Below are 22,233 nucleotides of genomic sequence, written 5' to 3'. Positions count from 1 at the left end.
GTTCCCAGAATGGAGGAGGCTTGACACCTGAGCTAGTTTCTTGTCCCTGAGAGATGAGGCCAGACAAAGGGTATCCAGCTCCCAGAGTGCCTTGGTGTATGAGTGTAGATGGAGGGGATCTTCCTCTGACCTTAGGGCAGTCAATGAGCAAATACCAGAATCAGGTCCTAGGGCATGGGCTTGGGAGGCAGGAAGGTTCAAGCTAGTATAGGTAGCAATCCCAAACTGGACTGCTGAATTTTAAAAAGCTAGAAAGGAAGTGGAAGTCCAGATACAGCCAAAGAAGGAAGATGAGCAAATGAGCAGAGGATCAGAGGAAGGAAGGAAGAGAAAGAAACCTGGCACAATTCATGCACCACAGTGTGGAGGGCAGAACTCAATCACTTTTGGTCTCTTATTCACCCTTGTCTCTAAGCCTACTGCAGTGTTCACCAGATAATTGGTGTTCAATATATACTTGTTAAAGGAAAGGATTCTCATGGTTACCTATTGGACATGCCAGGTACAGGTACACACAATGGAGGGGATGTTTTGAGATGAATCTATCCAATCCTTTCATTTCATAGATGAGTCTAGGGAGGTCTGTAGACACTTAGTAACTAACCAGAAGTGGTGCCATCAGGAGGAGAAGGAAAAGCTCAAACTCCTCCTCATCTCCCTTCGCTTTTCCATCTTGGAGACTTCCACAGCTATTTTGTAATGGGCAGGTCAGGACCAGACTGGCTTCCCTGCCTTTAGAACAGGGGTTGAAAACAATTCCTTAAAGGGCCTACATTAATAGGAAATTGTCATGCCACTCTGCTGAAGTAGTGTGAAAGCAGCCACAGTATATGAACAAATGCATGTGGCTGAGTTCCAATAAAACCTCACAAAAACTAGTGGCTGGTGTGAGCTGAGTTTGCCAAGCCCTGCTTTAGAACAATCAGTTGAAAGCAGGTATTTTGCCTCCTTTCTTTCTGAAACAGTATTTGTCAGTTACTTACATGGTTGGGCCATTCTGGGATAAGGCCTCAGATGAGCACCTGTGTCTTCCTTTGGCTTCTCTTTCAGGAGAACATGCAATAACAGAGAGCACACACTTTTCCAGGGAAAGAAACAAATAAACACAGGAAGAAAAAAGAAACTAGAAATGGATTTTTACCTTTTGAACCAGGTAGACACTTGTGGCCCTCTCAGCAGCCACTTTATCCAGATCGGATCCCTCTGGAACAAAGTAACTGACGTCGGCAATGTGAACTCCCACTTCAAAGCTGCCTGTAAATGCATGAGAAGGACTATCAGGAAGCATGGAAGGCCACAGCATTCCCTCCCAGGAGTCCTTTCCTAGAATTTATGTCACTCCCAGAGGCCACAGGACCTGCAGTGTAGGCTGCCATGTTTTGCTTGCTTCCTTCTTTGGCCACTTACCCCTGTGACTCACACTACTGTCGCTTTCCCCATTGTACAGCAAAAGATGATGAAATTGTTCTTGTGAATAAACAAGATTAACCACTTTCACAAGATGTTACCCAATTCTAAAGGCTTCTTATCTTTGAGTAAACATAGAAGATATGGCTCATTCTCAATGATGAACAATCCTTTTAGGTCACTAGAAGTGAATTAATTCCCAAATCCTGCAGAGGCAGCCTCTGAAAGCTCTGCCCTTCCTTCCCATTGGCCATTGCCCTATTCACCCCAAACCTGGCTGCCCTACCTTGCCTCTGTGCCTCCCCATCAGGCCCTTCACATTTTTCTGTGATCTTTCTAAATGTGGGACTGGTAAAGGGACTCTTAGCCTGTTATTTGTGTCCTTGCAGGGTCACACCCCAAGTAACCTCAGCCCCATCCTTCACATGCTTTGCATGCAGCTGTCATGGGAAACCTCTTTCCATTCCCTGAACAGATCTTCCCTCAAGCCATTCAGACGTTGGCTTGGCTCATACTTTTTCCTGTGCTTGGGATGGTCTCAACAGGATCTGCCTGTCAAAATCTTGCTGACTTTATTTGGGTCAACTAAAAGAGAATCCCAAAACAAGAAGAGATTCCTCTGCCCCTCCCTGCTGTTTCCTCCACCTGTCTGCCTCCCCTAACTCCCCACCCCTCACACACACACCCCTGGTCCCCTCCACCTGCACTATAAAGCACCTACTCCACATCTGTTGCTGCTTGTCATGGTCTTTCTTCAGAGCTCTCGTCACTACCAGATATCACAACATATCTCTATCAGCTTGTGTGTTTGTTATATGCCTCTCTCCCTACCATGTAAACTCCAGCAAGTAAGGCCTTTTGTGTAATGTTCACTGTTGTACGCCCAGGGCCTGAAAGGGTGCCTGGCACACAATAAGTCCTCAAGAAGTACTTGTTGAATGAATGAATCCATAGTCCTTTCCCTCTGGTAAAGGACTTCCCTTTTTTTCCTTTTAGAACTGCTCCTTCCCTTCCTGGTGGAGCTGTCTTTCAACAGGCCCTGCACTTCCTGCCAGTTTTACCAGAGTTGGTCAGAAGAACAAGGCTGTTAGAACTATACCTTAAGTGAGGGAGGGTAGTTAGGTTATCAACTTAAGATTTATTCTTGAATATCCTGTAAATAATCTATCAAATATAGTGTATGTGAAAATAAAAATATACACATTCATATATGAGTGTATGAAAATGTACAAAATGAACAGATTACAAAAAAGAGTATACATGTAAAATAAGTATATAGGCTGGGCACAGTGGCTGATGCCTGTCATCCCAGCACTTTGAGAAGTTGAGGTGAGCAGATCACTTGAGGCCAGGAGTTTGAGACCTGCCTGGCCAACATGGCAAAACCCCATTTCTACGAAAAATACAAAAAGTAGCCAGGCATGATGGCGCACACCTGTAGTTGCAGCTACTCAGGAGGCTGAGGCAGGAGAATCACTTGAACCTGGGAGGCAGAGGTTGCAGTGAGCTGAGATTGTGCCACTGCACTCCAGCCTAGGAGACAGACAGATCTCAAAAAAATAAAATAATAAAATAAATTAAGTATACAGTTTGAAGATACACAATGGGCAGATAGAAGCACATGGAGGATACAAGCTTAGTGCTGAATTTGCTTAAGTTGAACAATACACTTGATAAATGACATGAACTTCAGGAAAGAGGGTCTCTCTCCTGAGATTCCAGGCACTAAGGACCATATAAACCTGGAGCTGCCAGGAAACATCTATGCTACATAATCATGCAAAAATAGAAAATAATAGTCTAAGAAAGAAAAGAAGAATTATGACCTCATTTGAACTTCAGGATCCAGCTGAGCCTGAAACTAGTCTACCTGTGGACTTGGCGGTTAATGAGTAGATAAATTCCCTTTCCATTATGACTCACTGACAGAGTCCTGGCACATCCCCATGTTGGCTTTGAAGAACTTATTAACACATTGCTGTTTGCTCCTTTGGTGACCTGAATGATCCGTCCTAAGGCATCACATATTTTATCTGCAGATTGTGTAGCTATTTATTATCCTCCTATTCGTTCTTCACTGGGGGATAATTCTTCCCTCAGTTTTTAAAATGGAAAAATGCTTAAACATGGGGTGCTTGAAAAAAGGGTTCAGGCAAGGAAAAGAATTTAAGATTCCCTATTTTTTATCTGGTGTGACACTCAGAGGCCACCTTCCTACAGGGCATTCTTCGGGTTTTTTCTGCCCAATCCTGTAGCTGTAATACATAAAGGAATGACTCTGCTTAAGAGATCCCAGCTGCTATGGGGTAACATAACAGATCTGTTTCCCATAGAGGAGAGGACTGTCTGGAAAGCTGAGAGTAACCAGCATGACTCCAAGTTTAGCTGCCTCATTCTGACAGGCACGCAGCTGTGTCGCTAGGTCACTGGGAGCAGTGAAACCTGCCCTGCGATCGAGGAACTGAACTTTACGTGAATTCAGCCAAAAGTCTCAGACGGCTCAACTTCCAGTTTTGATATTTCAAGTATCTAAAACCAACACTTAGAGAAGGTAAAACAAAGTGTCTTCTTTTGAAGTCAGCATTATAATATATTGGCCTAACAGGTAAATATTGACTAAAGGACAAGAGAGAGGATTATTACATCATGATATAAGCCATAATTTTAAATCCAGTTTCTGTGTTGTTACTACACATGAACTTTCTGTCCTTAGTCAAAATTGACAAACTGACAAAGAGTTCATTACAGGAGATAAAATATGAAGGAGGCCAATGAAAATATATTCAAGAGGCTTACATTTCACTTAGAATTCCCAGCAGAGCCTCTGAAACCAGCAAAGAGAAGCTCTCTTATTCTCCGCTCTGGATCTTTTTTATGGAAACCCTAAGTAAATATTTTATTATATATGTTTACATAATGTGAACTTGCAGAACTGTCGAGGTAGTGGCATTGAAGTTTTTACTCTATGAAAGAGAAAATATAAATCCCAAAGTTACATAGCATACACTGCCAAAATGTTTAAGACAAATTTGATATTTTAAAAGATACTGTCTTTCATATAAAAGCATTCTTTTAAAACATTTTTAAATTTAAAACTTTCTTCTGCCAGGGTTAAGATGAGTCTATGTGTTTAAAGAGCAGTCAGGGCAGAGAGAGGACGGATCCCCCAGGCAGCCGCGTCTGGCTCACATTGCCCAGGGTCCACAAACTTAGATGAGTACAAACACTCCTTTGAATGAACTTCACAGGACATCAGAACAGCTTCATCCAATTAAAACACTAACAGATTATAAAGCAGAGTTTAGAAACCACCTCTTTGAAGCCAGCCTCCCAGCCAGTACAGCCACTTCCCCCACAGTGTCCCTGCCAGGTGGCCCTGACATATCCTCAAGGGTAGGAAGTTGACATCTTCTTGAAGCCACCTGCTCTCTTTCTGAAGAGCTCTGTCTGGTAGAGGAAGTCATTCCTCACATGGATCCTCTAGTTTATACCCACAATAGACATCCGTGAGTGGGGATCCCTCCATTTAAGGAGCTCTCAGTCTAATGGGGCCCACAGATACACCCACATGATGATTAAAGTGTATAGGAGGAAGCTGAACTGCAATCAGTGAGAACATTTGAAAGTGTTTTGTGATCCATAACAACTACCTAAGTGTAACACGGACAGTGATGATCATAAAAATGATAATAAAGATACCAGGAGTGACCATTTATGAAATGTATCCTCTGTGCCAGGGGCTCCACACACAAGCTAACTTTGACTACAGCTTTGCAAATCGTTTTGCTCAGATGAATTATCTGAGACGCAAAGAGCTTCTCAGTCACTTTTCCAGTTACCTGGCTAAAAGTGAGAAATCCCAGATTCAAAACCAGGCTGAGTTCAGTCTTTGCTCCTTTTATTACCCCTCCCATACACTGTCATTGCAACTCCAGGACAAGATGATACAACTCAATTTTTCATCTCAGTGGACCACAGCTCAAAATCCCTCCCTATCTCTCATAACTCCGTGGAAGCCACATTCTCGGCTTTGGATTCAGAAGTCCTGGCAGAGACTTTTCCCATCCTTGTTCACAGCCATATTCCTGTCCCTGAAGGCTCTTTTGGTTCCCACTGCCAGTCTCCTTAACTACCTGTAGCAGGGCCTGAATACAGAACAACCACTAAGCCATTAACTCCAGCTCTATTTAATTAGATGGAACACTTTAAAATCTAAACAATTTCTTTCTAAATCTCTAGTTTATAGTCATTTTTAGCTGGTAGCACAGAGACTGTCTGAACTACTCAAGAGGCCTGTGCCAGGAATGAACACTACCAGGGTGGTCACCTACTATAGGTGGGGACTTCCCTTATCAGCAGTGAGATAAGAGCCTTTCAGACTTGGGTCACTTCATTCACTCTGACCCACTGCTGAGAGTGCACAGTGGTTACAGTGGTGACAGAGACTTTTCTTGACATCAGCAGGAAACTCCTCACATAAAACAATACTATGTGCTGTAATAGATGTTTGTTCCCCCCAGTCTCCCCACTCCCTGCCAATTCATATGTTGAAATCTAATCCTCAATGTGATGGCATCAGGAGGTGGACCTCTGGGAGGTGATTAGGCCACAGAGGTGGATCCCTCACAAATAGGATTAGTGCCTTATAAAAGGGACCCCAGAGAGTTCTCTCATCCTTTCTAACATGTAAGGACGCAATGAGAAGGTGCTGTTCTGTGAACCAGGAAGTGGGCCCTCACTAGACAGTGGATTTGCCAGCATCTTGATCTTGGACTTCCCAGCCTCAAGGACCGTGAGGAATAAATCCGTTGTTTTATTTCTTTATGCCATCTAGACTACAGTATTCTGTTATAGCAGCCTGAACAGATAACCTCTGTGCACTAAATCCAAACCTCTGCAGACCTGACCTTATAGCAGCATCTGAAGCTTGGTGACACTCCCACACCTTGAGACACTCCTCCTTAAGCTCTGGTCCCCACTCTGGGTGTCTAAGCTCCACGGCTGCTCCTCTTCAAGTTTCTCTGCCTCTCTGTATCCCTTGTGTGTGGCATGCCCGGCCTCCATGCTCTGCCCCAGGCTGCCTTCTCTTCTAATTCCACCCCTTCACTTTGGATTGTCTGATCCACTTCCAGGGGTTCAAACCTCATTTCTGTGCTTTGGTCTTCTAACTATATGTCACCAGCCTAGACTTCTCTGAGATCCAGATAGAGGTATACAAACGTCTACTGGGAATTGTCACTCAGCTGTCCCAAGGTCACATCACACTCATACCTCCATAAGCCCCTACCCTCAGCAAAACCATTTCTCTACCTGTGTTTCCTGTCCCAGGAAGTGGGCTTGCCCCTCACTAAATCAAAGGTGACACCCATGTTTGCCTAAACCAAAAAGAAACCTGGGACTTTCTCAGGCCTGTGTCGACCAATCATTCGGATTCTACCTTCCATACATCTCTCACATCTGCCCATATGTCTTCCTTCCCACCACCGTCACCTTGGCCAAGACCATGGCTCCTTTTAAGAAATACCTAACAACCTCCTGTTGCTCTCCCTGCCATTCCTCAAACTCATTTTCCATAGTGAAGACAGTGCCCTTTCCAAACACAATCTACCTGTTGCCTCACTGTCTACACCCTCCAGAGCCCCTGCTGCCCTGAGCGTGCAGCCCAGACCTCGCTTCCCTGGCCTGCCTGGCCCGGCTTTTCCTCACCCGTCTCATCCTATGGACTTGTTTCTTCCACTCCTCCCCTATACACCATCCTCCATCACCACTTCACAAGGAGCTGATACCAACCAAGCTGCTCATCATGTGGGTCTGTTCTGTGCATGCTCTGACTTTCCTGACCTTCACCCATTAATGACAGCTACACCCCCAAGACACTGCGATGGAACTCCTATGGGAACTCCAATGCTCGCACCCAAGGGGCTCCCACAGTTCTCTCTATTCTCTTCCTGGCAACTGCCACTGTCCTTCAAACTATCACCTAAAGTCATGTCTTCTGGTAGGCCTGTCCTGATGACCTAGACCAAGGCTCGATCCTCTTCTGTGTCTTCCTACAGCTTCTCAACTCTTCCACCCCCATTTACTGCATGCAAATCATGAACTACCTCCTGACTCTCTGCAATCAGCATGATGGGCAGGGAAAGGGCTGGGCCCACAGTGACTGAGATTACTGAATGAAAAAGAAAATAACAAAAAATATAGGGCAGGCCCCCTGCTTCTCTGGGCTGAAAGGACTGTAAACCCTGCCTAACTGGCCACGCAGGCACGGAGCCTGCTCCATACCAGGTCTGCAAGAGAGCACCCAGCCTGTGCCTGCATACCTCAGGTGACTTAAAACTCACTGCTGTCTGGTGAAGTCCACTATGTTCCATCCTCAGGTAAAGTGGCAATCAATTTTTTTTCTCTTTTAAAGTCAAAATATGTCTCTCTAGAGTTTCCAGTGATTGGCTCCAGTTCTGGCTCATGAGGGTGCCCAGAACAAGCCCATCTCCTCAGAGGACAGCAATCTGGCTAAGAGAAAGAAGTGAAGCAGGACTAGGTGCTTTTGGGGTAGCACCAGTTTTAATTACTTAGACAGCTAGCCTATGGCCCCCTGGGACTTCTCTCCTTCAGGCTAAACACCTACATGGTTTGGCTTTCAGTTACCTCATAATCTTCCTAATAACCACCTTCGCTCATTCAATCAGCCATGCAACAAATACTTATTATTAAGCTCCGACTATGTACTAGTCCTTTTCTAGGCACTGGAGACATACAAGAAAACTGACAAAGTCCCTTCTCATGTCAAGCTTCCAGTCTAGTGGTGAGAGAAAGGCAAAAAGCAAACAAGCAAATGACAAGATAACTTAGATAGTAAAAAGGACTTTGGAGAAAATAAAACAGAGAATGCCTGGAGCCTACTTTAGAGTTCGTCAGTAATGAAAAGGTCTCTCTGAGGAAACAGACTGAGACCTGTGGGTCTAGAAAAGACCATGTCACGTAATGGCATGGGAGAGAGCATTCCAGGCAGGAGAGTCAGAGCAAAGGATGGAGGGTGGGCACAGCCTTGCTGTGTCTAAAGAATAGAAAAACGCCTGGAAAGCAAAGAACTGGAAACAGGGAGGCTAGTGAGGCAGATGGGCCCTGAGGAGAGCTGCCCTGCTGGGTCAGGATGAGGCATTCTTTACTTCAAGTGCAGTGGGAAACCACTGGAGGGTGTTAAGTGGAAAAGTAACTTGAATGTAAGTAACTTGAATGTACCATACTCACTTTCTCATTTTGTCACCTCACCGACTCAGCAGACCATGGGTCTATTAATGCCATCTGCAGTCATACTGAACTGAAAACAAAGAGCCTGAAGACCACAACCTCTTAGCAATGGCACTGATAAGCAAACAAATCAATCACTTCGTGAAGTAATAAGTTTGATAAACAAAGGTAGATGATAAAAAGAAGTACAGCCTGCTGGACAACCTGACAGATACAACAGATGTTGGATTTCCTGTCCCTCAGGTTGCTTTCCATCCAGCCTATGATGGGAACACAATGCTCTGGCTTGGGTCACCCTCTTGACCCTGTGGCCAGTTTTCCCAACAAAGGAGCCTCAACAGAGATACAAAACAGTATTCTGGAAACTCAGAAAGGGTAATCCAACCAAGAGGGCTGAGAGGAAGGGATGTTCCACTGTCCAAACAGCACCAGCGATGAGGGGCCTTACTTAGGGCAGTTCATGCAGCCAGGGCATGGGCCCTGGCCTTAGCATGATGGGCTTGGATCACTTAGTGGCCACACAATAAACTCCGCCTTTTACTTGGGATAAGCACATTCTCTCTAAGAAATACTGATTGGGTTGCTAGGTAAGAGGGACAACTCAAACGCTGGTATCTTCCAGTTCCATGTGGTATTTGTTATGTAATCTCACACAAAAGCTGACCACCAGTATAGCAAGCCATGGCAGCACTCCATGGCCATGACGTGGTGAGGGTTTGAGGATATTTTATAAACTTAAGAGAAGTCGAAGTTAAAAAAATATCTGGGGTAAGTAAATCTGAATGAAATGCAGGAGCCACCCTGAGGAGGGGCTAATATAGGATGATTTCTTCTTAGGTCTCCCTAAAGGTCAGGATTTGAAGAGCCTGGATTTTTTTCTTCTTTTTTTTTCCTCTTTGCCATCCAGCAAGGGGTTAAAGAGGACCTTCAGTTGCAAACTCCTTAACTGGTGAGCTCATCTTCTGGAACTAAGCAGCTTCAAGAACCTTTTCCCTTCATTATGACTAAGGGCCCTATCAATCTGCAAGTACTCAACTAAACTGCCCACACAGCAATTTTTGTCATGTTCAATGTAATTCTCAGGAATCTAAGTTTAAATTTATATGAACAGCATGGATGAGGAACACCCAGGTAGTAAATTCCACTTTTCCTCTTCCAAATGACTTGAGCAATGGCCTTCTTCATTAATAGGAAAGAGAAAGCTGAACTTGTGAGGCTGGCGCACTCAATGTCTGGGAATTTCCAGGCGTTTCAGCAGTGAGTGGGGAGATCCCAGGTCAGCCAATCAAGCCTGGGACAGAGCACAGGCTCCAGAGAAGCTCTGAGAGCAGAAGGGCAGGCATTTGATCCTTCCTCAATGCCAAAAGACAGTGAAGTCCTAGTGACTGGGAAGGACCCTTGAAGGTCATTACGAAGTTATGGCAGGTCAAAGTAATAAGGGCTGGGGTGCAGGTGGTTGGGAATGGAGGTGGGTTGAGAATGGAGCAGGACTGGCTATGGAATGAGGAATGCAGGCGCTAGGTGATGGGAACAACAGGTTTCATTATACTCTTTTTTCTACTTTTGTGCATGTTCAAAATTCTTCAAAAAAAAAAAGAAGCAGGACTAAAGTCAAGAAAAGAAAAAAGCTTGAAAAGGACAAATCCAGTTAAGTAAAACTATCTCAAAGTTTTAAAACAACAAGCCAATAGAAGCCAAAGTTGAAGGTTACTGCTAAGAAAGGGCTGAATAAAAATGTCCTCAGTGATGATCTTTAGAGGCAGCTGATACAGGGATTGTTCCTTTTTCCATTACACACATTTGTAATGTTTTCAGTTTTCAACAGCTGGGAAAAGTAATAAGGATAAAAAGTATAAAATTTAAAAATGCGAACCTGGCTTTAAAATGTCTGGAGAAAAAGACATGAGGAAGGTGATAGGATTTTGAATTTTTCTTTTTGCTTAGGTGTAAACTTTAACTTTTGTATCATTAAGTGTGTTACTTGGTAAACAGTCTTATTTTTAAAAATAAAACACACCAACAAAACACTATGTCCACCCCATCCACCTGCGTACCTCTTGACTTCCCAGCACACACCCAGAAACAGCACCACTGGCCAGCCTGAGCAGGAGGCAGTAAATTGGTGCCTGCTTATTGGACAATTCTCCTGGTGGATTATGGTGACTAAAGCACTTTGCAAGTAAATTCTATAAAGGTGAACTCCGTAAAGAAAGTAGCAGGAACTAGGCATGCTCCTTCTGAACAGGAAACAACTATTTTCATGACAGAAATGTGACTGCAGTACGTAGCAGGTTATGGCATTTGTCGTCATCTCTTTCATGGGCTTCAGCACGTACGGACAGCATGGGGACCTATGTCTGAGGCTGTGCAGGGAATGTGTATGTGGAATCCCAGAAGAATGATTTCCCCCAGGTCTAGGTCTGAAAACAGAATTGTAGCGTATTTTCATTCATTTGTGGATTTTTTTCTACTTTTAATAAGTCCCAGCCAGGCATGGTGGCTCACGCCTGTAATACCAGCATTTTAGGAGGCCCAGCCAGGCAGATCACCTGAGGTCCGGAGTTTGAAATAAGCCTGATCAACATGGAGAAATCCTGTCTCTACTAAAAATACAAAATTAACCAGGCATGGTGGCGCATGCCTATAATCCCAGCTAATTGGGAGGCTGAGTTAAGAGAATCACTTGAACCCGGGAGGCGGAGGTTACGGTGAGCCGAGATCGTGTCATTGCACTCCAGCCTGGGCAACAAGAGAGAAACTCCATCTCAAAAAAAAAAAAAAAAAAGTCCCTCTATTAACAAGACGTAATTACTAGTCTCTAATAGCCAAATACACAAGAAATATATAATTTTCAATTTTTAAAGAAATACAAAACTATCAACTATGTGTATTTAAATGCCTATAAGCTAAATGTTAACTGTTATCACCCACTACTTAACCCAATCTTACTTCTAGGTAAAAATTCATATATACCTAGAATTCTGAAAGGCAAAAGCTCATTGCTTTATATTCCAGTTACTAAAACCCTTAATGGCTTTTCTCTCATACTGGAGATACCTTTTGGGTTATTTACTCACAATGCCCAATTAGCTCTTTTTGATCCAATCGCTCAGTTTCACTTATTGATTTCTTTGCATGAATGGGAAACCATTTTCTGACTCCCCAAGACTTCACAAAAGTTAACAAGAAAGTATACCCATAATTTATGCATGCTTGAGAATCCACCATACTGGCTGTCTCATAATAATGGTATATTGACTGCTTACTTTTTAAAGCACTTTGTTATATTAATTCATTTCCAATGCTATGATACGAATCCCTTTCTACAGACAAAGAAACTGAGACCCAGGGAGGTCAGACACCTTGCATCAAGGTCTGGCTCCAAAACTGGAGCTCTTAACCACTGCAGTATAGAGATTCGCCCCTCAGCATCAGGTACTTGACAAACTCATACTTGCTTCTTTTTCAACACCTGTAGACTACAAGCACTCTCAATTCAACTTTAAATTAAAACATTCATTTTGCAGAACACACATTTTAATAAGTAGAACAAATAAGAAGACATGATTTTTAACATGACTGAAAGTAATTCCTTTACAGAGACAGTAACTATTTGTTGAAATAAACGCCTTGTCATGTAATCTTTTAACTACTGGTCACTTTCTCTTTCTGAGCTGTCCATTTATCAATTAGTTATAACTCAACTTCCTGTTTTTTGGTTTTTGGTTTTGAGACAGGGTTTCGCTTTGTCACCCAAATTGGAATGCAGTGGCACGACCATGGCCCACTGCAGCTTCCACCTCCCAGGGCTCACATGATCCTCCTACTTCAGCCTCCTGAGCAGCTGGGACTACAGGTATGCACCATCATGCTCAGCTAATTTTTTTATTCTTTGTAGAGATGGGGGTCTCACTACGTCACCCAGGCTGGTCTTGAACTCCTGGGCTCAAGCAGTCCTCCCACCTTGGCCTCCCAAAATACTGGGATTACAGGCGTGGACACCCCACCTGGTGTTGAATAAGGTAAATGGCAAAGTCAGGATTTGAACATTGTCTGACTCCAGCAACGATGTGCTTACCTATCCTACCAAAGAATTATATGGTAGTACAGCCTTTTCCTAAGGGCTGACTGATGATTAATGTTTTAATCATTATTACAGTTATCACTATCTCTTAACTTTTTGTTTCATGACCGCTTTATTGAGATTTCATTAATATACCACACAGTTCACTCAGTGTGCAACTGAATGGTTTTTAGTATATGCACAAAGTTGTACAACCACAACTACAATATATTTTAGAACATTTTCATCACCCCAAAAAGAAAGCCCCTATCTGTTTTTGGTCACTCCCTATCTCCTCCCAACCTTCCCAGCCGCAGGCAACCACTAACCTACTTCTGGTCTCTAGAGATGTGCCTGTTTTGACATCTCATATTAATGGAATCATACAATGTCCTTTTACGGTTGTCTTCTTTCACCTAGTTTATTTTCAAGGTTCACCCCTGTTGTATCAAGTACTTCATTTCTTTTTATGAATGAATAATATTCCATTATATGGATATATCATATTAATTTATCCATTCATTGGCTGACAAATTTGCACTGTTTCCATTTGTGAACCCATTCTTTTTTTTTTAATAATTTTTTTTATTAAGGCATGAAACACATAAAGCGTATCAACGTTAAGCATACAGATCAATGAAATTTTATAAAGTAAATATACTTGAACCACCACCTAGTTCAAGAAATATGACGTATGCAGAATTCCAGAAGCTTTTCTCATGCCTCCTCCCAGTCTTTACACTCACCAAAGATAATTACTTTTCTAACTTCTATAATCATTGTTCAGTTTTACCTTTCTTTGTATTTTACATAAATAGATTCATATAGTATGTATCTATTTTTTGTCCAGCTTCTTTTGCTCAACATAGCATTTTTGATATTTATCATATTATGTTTTGAATTTGTTTCACTCTGTTACTATATAATATTCCATTGTAAGAGTATATTCCAATTTATTCATTTTATTGTTATCAGGCGGTTGGATTGTTTTTGGTTTCGGGCTGTTATAAGTGATGGTGCTATGAACGAACGTTCCTGTACATATATACTCCTTTCTATGGGGTATATACTTAAGACTAAAACTGCTGGGCCATGAGTTATGAATCCACTCAGCTTTAATACATATTATACAATGGTTTCCCAAAGTAGTTGCGGCAACTTACACTCCTGCTAGCAGTATATGAGAGTTCTAATCGTTCCACACCCTCACTAACATTGCCAGCTTTAAAAACTTTTAGCTATTGTGGTGGGAACATAGTAATATCTTGTGGTTTTAATCTCCGTTTTCCCTCTGGACTTATGACATTTTCATGTTTTTGACCATTGGCTATCTTCTTTTATGAAGTGCCTGTTCAAGTCTTTGTGTATTTTTGACAGGAGTCATGTGCTGATATTCTCCCATTCTGTGGCTTGCCTTTTCAACAATCTTTTTTTTTTTTTTTTTTTGAGACAGGTCTCACTCAGTTGCCCAGGCTGGAGTGCGGTGGCGTGATCTCAGCTCACTGCAACCTCTGCCTCCCAGGTAAAGTGATTCCCATGCCTCAGCCTCCATAGTAGCTGGGACTACACACGTGCATGACCATGCCTGCCTAATTTTTATATATTTAATAGAGAGGGGTTTTTACCATGTTGGCTAGGCTAGTCTTGAATTCCTGATCTGCCTGTGCCTTTCAAAGTGGTGGGATTACAGGCATGAGCCACCACACCCTTTTAAACAATCTTAAGGATGTCTTTTGATGAAAAGATGTTCTTAATTTTAATGAAATCTAATTTATTAGTCTTTTCCTTTAAAGTGTATACTTTTTGTGCCCCACTTAAAAAATCTTTGACTATACTAAGGTCATAAGGTTATTCTTCTTATGTTATCTTTACAACTGCTAATGTATTACCTTTCATACTCAGATCTATGAGCCACATGGAATTCATTTTTATATGTGGTATAAAATAGGGGTCAAAACCAATTTTTTCCCTATATGGATATCCAATTGATCTAGTACCATTTATTGATAAAACCACCCTTTCCTCATTACACAGTAGAGACATCTTGGCTAAAAACCAGGTGTGTGTGTGCGGGAGGGGGTCTGTTTCCGTATTCCCTATTCTAGTCTTGCCTTGACTTCTGAGCAGCAGCTAAACATTTATTATTTCAGTATAACCCTTACTACAATAATATTTTTGGTCTCACTCTGTTGCCCAGGCTGGAGGGCAGTGGCGTGATCACGGCTCACAGCAGCCTTGACCTCCTGGGCTACAACGATCCCACCTCTCAGCTTCTCAAGTAACTGGGACTATAGACGTGCACCACCACATTCAGCTATTTGTTGCAATTTTTGTAGAGATGGGGTTTCACCATGTTCCCGAGGCTGGTCTCAAACTCCTGGCCTTAAGCAATCCTCCCATCTCGGCCTTCCAACGTGTTGGGATTATAGGCGTGAGCCACTGTGGGTCATGCAAATTTTAATCTTTCTAATTTTATATTAATAATAATCTTCATTAAGCACTTACTTTTTGTCTAGTACCATTCTAAGTGCCAGGGATTATCTCATCTAATTTTCCCCATAATTCTGAGTTAGATATTATTATACCCCTTTTATAGGTCAGGGAACCTATAAAGATAAGAAGAGGTTAATTATTTCCTCTGGAACACGGACTGTGTTCCTTCTCGTTTTGTTGTTATACCAACTACTTTTGTGGAAAAGCATCAGAAGTATATGCAACTTTAGGCAACTACTGTAAATATCTTTAAAGCTAGGTTGTGTTTCTGCAACAATAGGCACAAATAAAGCTTAGCTCTTTTAGTTTTCCATATACTCAGTAATTTGAAACTGGAAGATACTTGAGAAATTGTCTAGTTCAAACCACCATTTTTTAGCTGAGGAAAGAGAATCTCACAGAAATCACAGAAATGGCCAAATTTCCATGATGCAGTAAAGGCAAAGATGATACCAGAACCCGTTTCTCCTGCTCCTATTCCAGTCCTCTTTCTGGTATACCACAACTGTCTCTCATCACGCAGTGAGTGTGTTGGATCACTGGGACCTCTTAACTGGCTTCCAGGTTTACCTTGGTGCCAGATTCTTGAGGATGCCTGACTGGTGGGTGCCAAATTATCTTGGCTTTCAGGAGCAAGGAAACTGGAACCAATCAGCAGAGCTGGAAGCTGATGAACACACCACAGTCCAAATTCGGTTTAACAAGGTGCACTGAGACATCCATGAAAAAAGAGAATTTCCAAAGCCCAGACCCCACAGAAATAGGGCCAGCAAGATTTGAACGGAACATAGGAAAAGACTTAGAGGGGTGGAGCTGCCTCTCCACTTAATCTTTCCACTTAGATTCCGTGTCCTCAAAAAGGAACTCATTGGCAAGCAACCCAGAAGCCCACTTCCATGCCAGAGCCCTCGCATGACTATTCAGTTATTTGGATTTTTTGAGTCAAGGTAAAATTCAGTAAAAAATGATCATACAACAAGAACAATTAAAATTGTTCACTCCCCAGCCGGGTGCAGTGGCTTATGCCTGTAATCCCACACTTTGGGAGACCGAGGCAGGTGGATTACCTGAGGTCAGGAGTTCGAGACAAGCCTGGCCAACATGGTGAAACTCTGTCTCTACTAAAAATACAAAAATTGGCTGGGCATGGTGGCAGGTGCCTGTAGTCCCAGCTACTTGGGAGATTGAGGTAGGAGAACCACTTGAGCCCAGGAGGCGGAGGTTGCAGTGAGCCGAGATCGCGCCACTGCACTCCAGCCTGAGTGACACGGCGAGACTCTGTGTCAAAAAAAAAAAAGAAAGACATGTTTTTCCCCTATGCCTTGGCCTCATTTTCCACTTATGCTGTGATTAATCTCCCACCTTCTTCTTCAAGACCCTGCAAAACAATCAACTTTACTCATGCCTGTGTTTTCAATTTTTCCTTCTCTGTCATCTCCTAGTTCTCAACATAAACATGTCAAATATCTTCCATCTTAAAAGCAAAGAAAAAAGCCACCTTTGACCCTGCTATGTTAGTCAGCAAGTGACGAGTGGTGAGAAAAAGAAAATTGGAAAGGTAGATAGGATGTGAAAGAGGTGGAATCAGAAGCAGAATGGCTAGGGAAGGCCTCACTGAGAAGGCGACCAATCGAAGCTGAAAGGAAGTAAGAGATCAGCCACGTGGCTCTGCAGGGAAAGGGCACTCCAGGCACAGGGTACAGCAAGAGCAAGGGCTGTAGAGCATGAAAGGAGGGGACTGATGCCTGAAGGGCTGGGCAGTTAAAGGTGAGTTAAATAGGCGACTAGAGAAGAGGAGCCCACATTTAGAACCAAGAGCAGGCAGGGGCTTTTGGGTTCAAGGAAGAGTGAGTGAATTTCAAGGAGGAAGAGCAGACTAAAGAGCCAAGTGCTGTAGAGACTTAGCGAACTGAGGTTGGGGCAACCTGTTTCAGCCAACAGTCTGAAGCCATGCTGCAAAAGGGATAAGGAATATATGGGAAGTGAGAAAGCAACAGCAAGTACAGACTACTTTTCCAAGGTGCCTGATAGACAAGTGAAAGTTCTGGAGCTATGGCAGAGTATGGGAAGGTTTTATAGGACAAGGGAGACTTCAATTGGTACTGCATGCGGTGGAAGCAGGGCAAAGGGAAATGTAAAGGGGCTGGTGTGAATGACTGCTGGGGAAAAGTCTTCCCAGAGGTGAGAAAAAGAGCCCAGGAAGAGGGTCTAGTCTGGCTGCTAGAGACATGCATAAACCTTTTCACTCAGAAGCTCCAGGGCTCTCACATTTCCTATTTCTTCCCAGTAGCAGGTCCAGTGACTTCATCTCACCCCTTTTCTCTTTAAAACAACTACCACCCCATCCTACCCCTCAGGTTTTCTACCCAAAGCCTGGCACACAGGGAGACACAAGTCTTTCTGGATCCAACTTCCTTACTGCCTCCAAAGGTGACCAATACCTTTGAAATTCTCAGCAGGTGACATACATAACAATTTGGGGAGCCAGAGAGTTTATTAGGAATTCTATGAAACTGTTATAGGCACTGCTCCTCCCTTACTGCTTTGGGCTCCCAGGAACAGAGCTGTCTGGTCCATCCTCTTCAGAGAAGGTAAAGACATGCAACCAGGCAGGCTGCAGAGACAATCCAGGTAGGAAGACTGGTGCTTCCTTGAGCACAGTGGGTAATGTGCACTCCAGAGGCCCTTTATGCTGGATGATGTTCTAACTTACCCCAAGTATTTTCTATGCAGATAGTGGGACAGACCCTTCTTTTTTTGAGTTAGACAGCTGCACTCTGTGGAGATGGGAAATGTGAGTGGGCAGTGGGACAGAGGGCTGTGCACCTTGGGCTGCAGTTTCATGGTTCAGAGAAGAAAGCAGCAAGGAGGAGAGATGGACACGAGGGATGTGACTATGATATCCAGCTGGGCATTCCACAAAGACCTCTGCTAAATTGTGGTTAAGGTGTAAACTCCAATTTCCAGAAAGCCTCAAGGATGAATGGGTATGTTTATTTCTTCTCATTCATTTATTCACTCACTCTTTTACCCCAGTGGTTTTTGGTATGTCCACAAAGTTGTGCAACTATCAACTATCTAATTCCAGAACATTTTCATCACCCAAAAAGAAACTGACACCCATTAGCCATCATTCCCATTCCCATTCATTCATTTCTAAGGCCTGGCTATGGTAACTTTGTAAGTTCAACAGCAGCGAACACATTAAAGAATACAACTTTAGAGAAACAAGATGCTGGAGAAGTGAAGTTCAATCTCCTGTAGGATCTGCTAGGAGCCTGAATCAACGAAAAGCTGAATAAAGGTCATGGCTTGTCAGGCTGACAATTTTCCCTCAGAGACTAAGGCAAAGCCACAATGCTTGATTAACTGAAGAGAATGGGTAGCTGTTACTCCGAACCCAGCTCTGCCCAATAAGGAGGAACTGGCAAGGAGAGAGCCAGCAGGCCCTGACAGCCAGGGAGACAAAGTCTGGATACAGGCAGCCATGTCCTTCAGACTTCATAAGAGCAGAAGTGACTCCAGGACATGAGGGATGGACTCACACATCATAACCCACTGGACACCAAAGAATATTTAGGACGCTAGGTTGAGAATTTATGACTCAGAAGACATATGATAACTGTTATCTAGTAACTGATAGGTTGTCACGAGACACTAGATTTGTTCTATGGAGTCCCAAGAGGCATAAGTGGGACTAATGAGTGGAAAACTATAGGAAGAGAGCAGTGTTTCAGATCATTACAGGGAAAGATTTCCTAACAGTCAAGCAATCTTAAGGCAGAATGAATTGCCTTTAAGAAAGTTCAAATGCAATCTGAACATTCAATAAGTGGATGCAGTGGAGGTAATTCAAAAACCAGAGTGTGATCTGACAACTGTGGCATTCCCACATGTGAGGGGTGAGGTCAGCTGTGAGGTATGCTGCAAGTGATCTGCTATGATAATAAAACACTGAGATTTAATGTAGATGATGGGGTGATGGATACAGCTAACCATCATGGCACGTGTACACCTATGTAACAAACCTGCACATGTACCTCAGAACTTAAAGAATAATTGAAAAAAAAAAAAAAAAAAAAACTGTGGCACATGATTTACTGCCTCTAGATTCTGGGTTATCACTATAACACCACTCCCATTCACTTACATTATTAAATATTTTCTTGAACAAAGGTGAAAAACTCCACATTGCTGGATAATGCTCATGGGAGTGTTCTCCTGAAGTGTGCTTTTAGGCTAAGAAAAGTGGAGAATTACCAGGTTGGATGACTAGTAAAATCCCTTCCAAGCTGAGATTTCATGAAGATAGGTGGCACCCCCTCCTCGGCCTTCAACCAAATTATGATCTATTGATAGACAGGTGGTCGCTGTGATTTGATGAATTGATCATTGGAGTGTCTCATCTGATAGACACTGGTAACAAGTCCTGGGAGTACATCTGAACTCTACCAAAAGGGAAAGTGAGGACTAGATATGTTATATTTGTCTGCTTTTCACAGAATGGTCATTCAAATAATTTTAATGAGACCACAGGAAAGTTAAACTTTACAGTTTCTTAAAAAAAAAAAAAAGCTACAAATAATATAAATAGGCCCAGAAAACACTATTTGTTTTTTGAAACATTAAATATTATTCCCCCTAAGCAAGAATTGACAGGAACTGGTAACTACCTCAACCTGAACTTAGCCAACCTCACCCCAATCCAAATTGGAATTGCCTTTCCCTTTTCAATTCCTTGGATGAATGGTCCTGGCAGAAACTGTTGTCACAAAGGCCAACTGTAGAAGTGCCACCATAAAACTGCTTGACTGACCAACTCAGGCCTTTTCAGAGTCTTCCCTGACTCCTTTTCCATGTCCTTCTTCTGCTGTTCTGCCAAACTACTTTGGAATGCAGGAAAAACTAAGCAGATGGAAGGTATCTGATCACCTGGTACAGCAGGCTACTGGGCAGCCTGTGATTTCCGGCACCTCATAATATTTTTTTATTACAAAATTTTTTTCATTATAAAACTATTATTGCCACATTATAAAAATTTGGAAACTAGAGAAAGTAAAAAAATCACTTATGATCCTATCATTCTAATAAAATCACCGCATTTTGGTGCATTGCTTCCTTTCCTCCAGGGTTCTTTGTATATAGTTCCATGGGCTGTATCTATTTAGCTTATTTACACATTCCTCAGCTCCTCTACAAAGAATCTAAAGTAACTAACATAAATATCATCAGACAGACAACTCCATGCCGACATACTCTCTCCCAAACCAGCCTGTACTCCTGATTCCCATTTCTAACTTATGGGTTCTAACTCCCGGTCAGCCAGGTTGAAACCCTGGCACCATCTTGGACTCCTCTCCCTCAACCCCAACATCCATTTCCATAGATTCTTCTGTCATTATCACTTTCTCACTTCTTTCCTTCCCACTCCAACCCCCCTACTGATTTCACTACCATCTAGTCCAGGTCCATAATTACTGCAATGCTTCTCTGACTCATTTCCTGGTCTCTACTTTCTCTCCCTTTCCTTGCAGTGCTAAATTATTTTCCTCTTTTTGAATGCTCTCTTGCTGAACAACATCCGCTTGGCTTTCCATTGTCTAACGAAGAAAAAACATTATTTGGTCTGAAAATTTGTCCCCAGTCTATCTTTCCTACCATATCTTTAACCACTTCCTCTATGAAACCTCTGCTGACACACTTGTACCCTAGACATAAAACCGCAGTGTATGCACTGAATGGGGCAGGATATGTGCCTGCTCCCTGGAGTCCCTGCAAGGTGCAGGGTTCCAGGCCAGCTGAGACAGAGGAACAGGTAGTAGATGTATCCTTCTGCTATTATCAACTATGAAACTGGACAAAATAAATGAAGCAATCATGTCCAAGCATTACACAAACAGCAGAACCTAGAGGGAAGGGAAATATGAGGAACGAGGTCCAAGTTCACCTGGCTTTCAGCCTAGGGGTACTCTTCATACTGTGGCTCAGGGAAGTGGCATCTACATGCCGGGCAGGTATGCCTAAGCCTCTGCATGCAGAGGAGACTGCTAAGAATGTAAGAAATCAAGCCAGTACTTGCTTTTTAAAGTGGGCTGCTTCAATTTTGGATTTTAAAAAGATATAATTTCTCTAAAATTTCCAGGGGACCTTTTCTTTCGTTATGCTTTATTTTTCTTTCAGTTTTCTTTAGTTGAAAATATTGAGGCTGGGCACAGTGGCTCATGCTTATAATCCCACGGTGGCTGGTGCTTTGGGAAGCCAAGGCGGGAAGATTGCTTGAGCTTGGGAGTTCAAGGCTGCAGTGAGCCACTGCATTCCAGCCTGGGCAACAGAGTAAGACCCTGCCTCTAAAAGTCAATCAATTAATTAATGAATTTTAAAAAAAGAAAAGAAACTGTTGAGCAATCTTGCCCATAGTTTCAAGGAAGATAAAAACAGTTTTAGGCAATGATGTCTTCTGTCTCTCAGCCTTCTGTCTACTAAACTTCGCTATCTATTATAGTAGAGAAGAGTTTACATACTGAACCTATGGAGTTCTGTGTCAGTGGGAGATATTAATATCTTTGCAATGTTTTAAAAGAGGTCACTGGGCCATCAACACTTGGTGGCAGACTGAAACTGCAAGGGTGGATATCCACATTGGGCAAATGTCAAAGGCCATGTTAGTGCCAAGGTCATCTCTGAGAATGACTGAAGCCAAGACAGTCACCCAGAAGCCATCCTAGAGAGGGGCAAGAAGTAGGTAAATACTAGAAGCAGCACATCTGGGGCATTAGAAAGGGAATTGGGGGGTGCTGGGCATGGTAGTTGACGCCTGTGATTCCAGCACTTTGGGAAGCTGAGGTAGATGGATCACTGGAGCCCGGGAGTTCAATACAAGCCTGGGCAACATGGTGAAACCCCATCTCTACCATAAATACAAGATATGAGAAAGGCTTGGTGGCACACACCTGTAGTCTCAGCTACTTGAGAGGCTGAGGCAGGAGGATCACCTGAGCTTCGGAGACTGAGACTGCACTGAG

General features: G+C 42.9%; 1 protein-coding gene across 1 annotated transcript in view; it reads right to left on the bottom strand.

Annotated features, from left to right (window-relative positions):
* The window catches only part of DIS3L2 (DIS3 like 3'-5' exoribonuclease 2), a 386,191-nt gene that overhangs the window by 102,243 nt on the left and 261,715 nt on the right, over window positions 1-22,233 (bottom strand). Inside the window, exon 11 of the mRNA XM_017516523.2 lies at window positions 1,142-1,254. Coding sequence (XP_017372012.2) covers window positions 1,142-1,254 — 113 coding nt within the window. The remainder of the gene's footprint in view (window positions 1-1,141; window positions 1,255-22,233) is intronic.

The sequence above is a fragment of the Cebus imitator genome, unplaced genomic scaffold, assembly GCF_001604975.1.
Source record: "Cebus imitator isolate Cc_AM_T3 unplaced genomic scaffold, Cebus_imitator-1.0 Scaffold592, whole genome shotgun sequence".
NCBI classification, from domain to species: domain Eukaryota; kingdom Metazoa; phylum Chordata; class Mammalia; order Primates; family Cebidae; genus Cebus; species Cebus imitator.
This window is presented reverse-complemented; position numbering and strand designations above follow the sequence as displayed.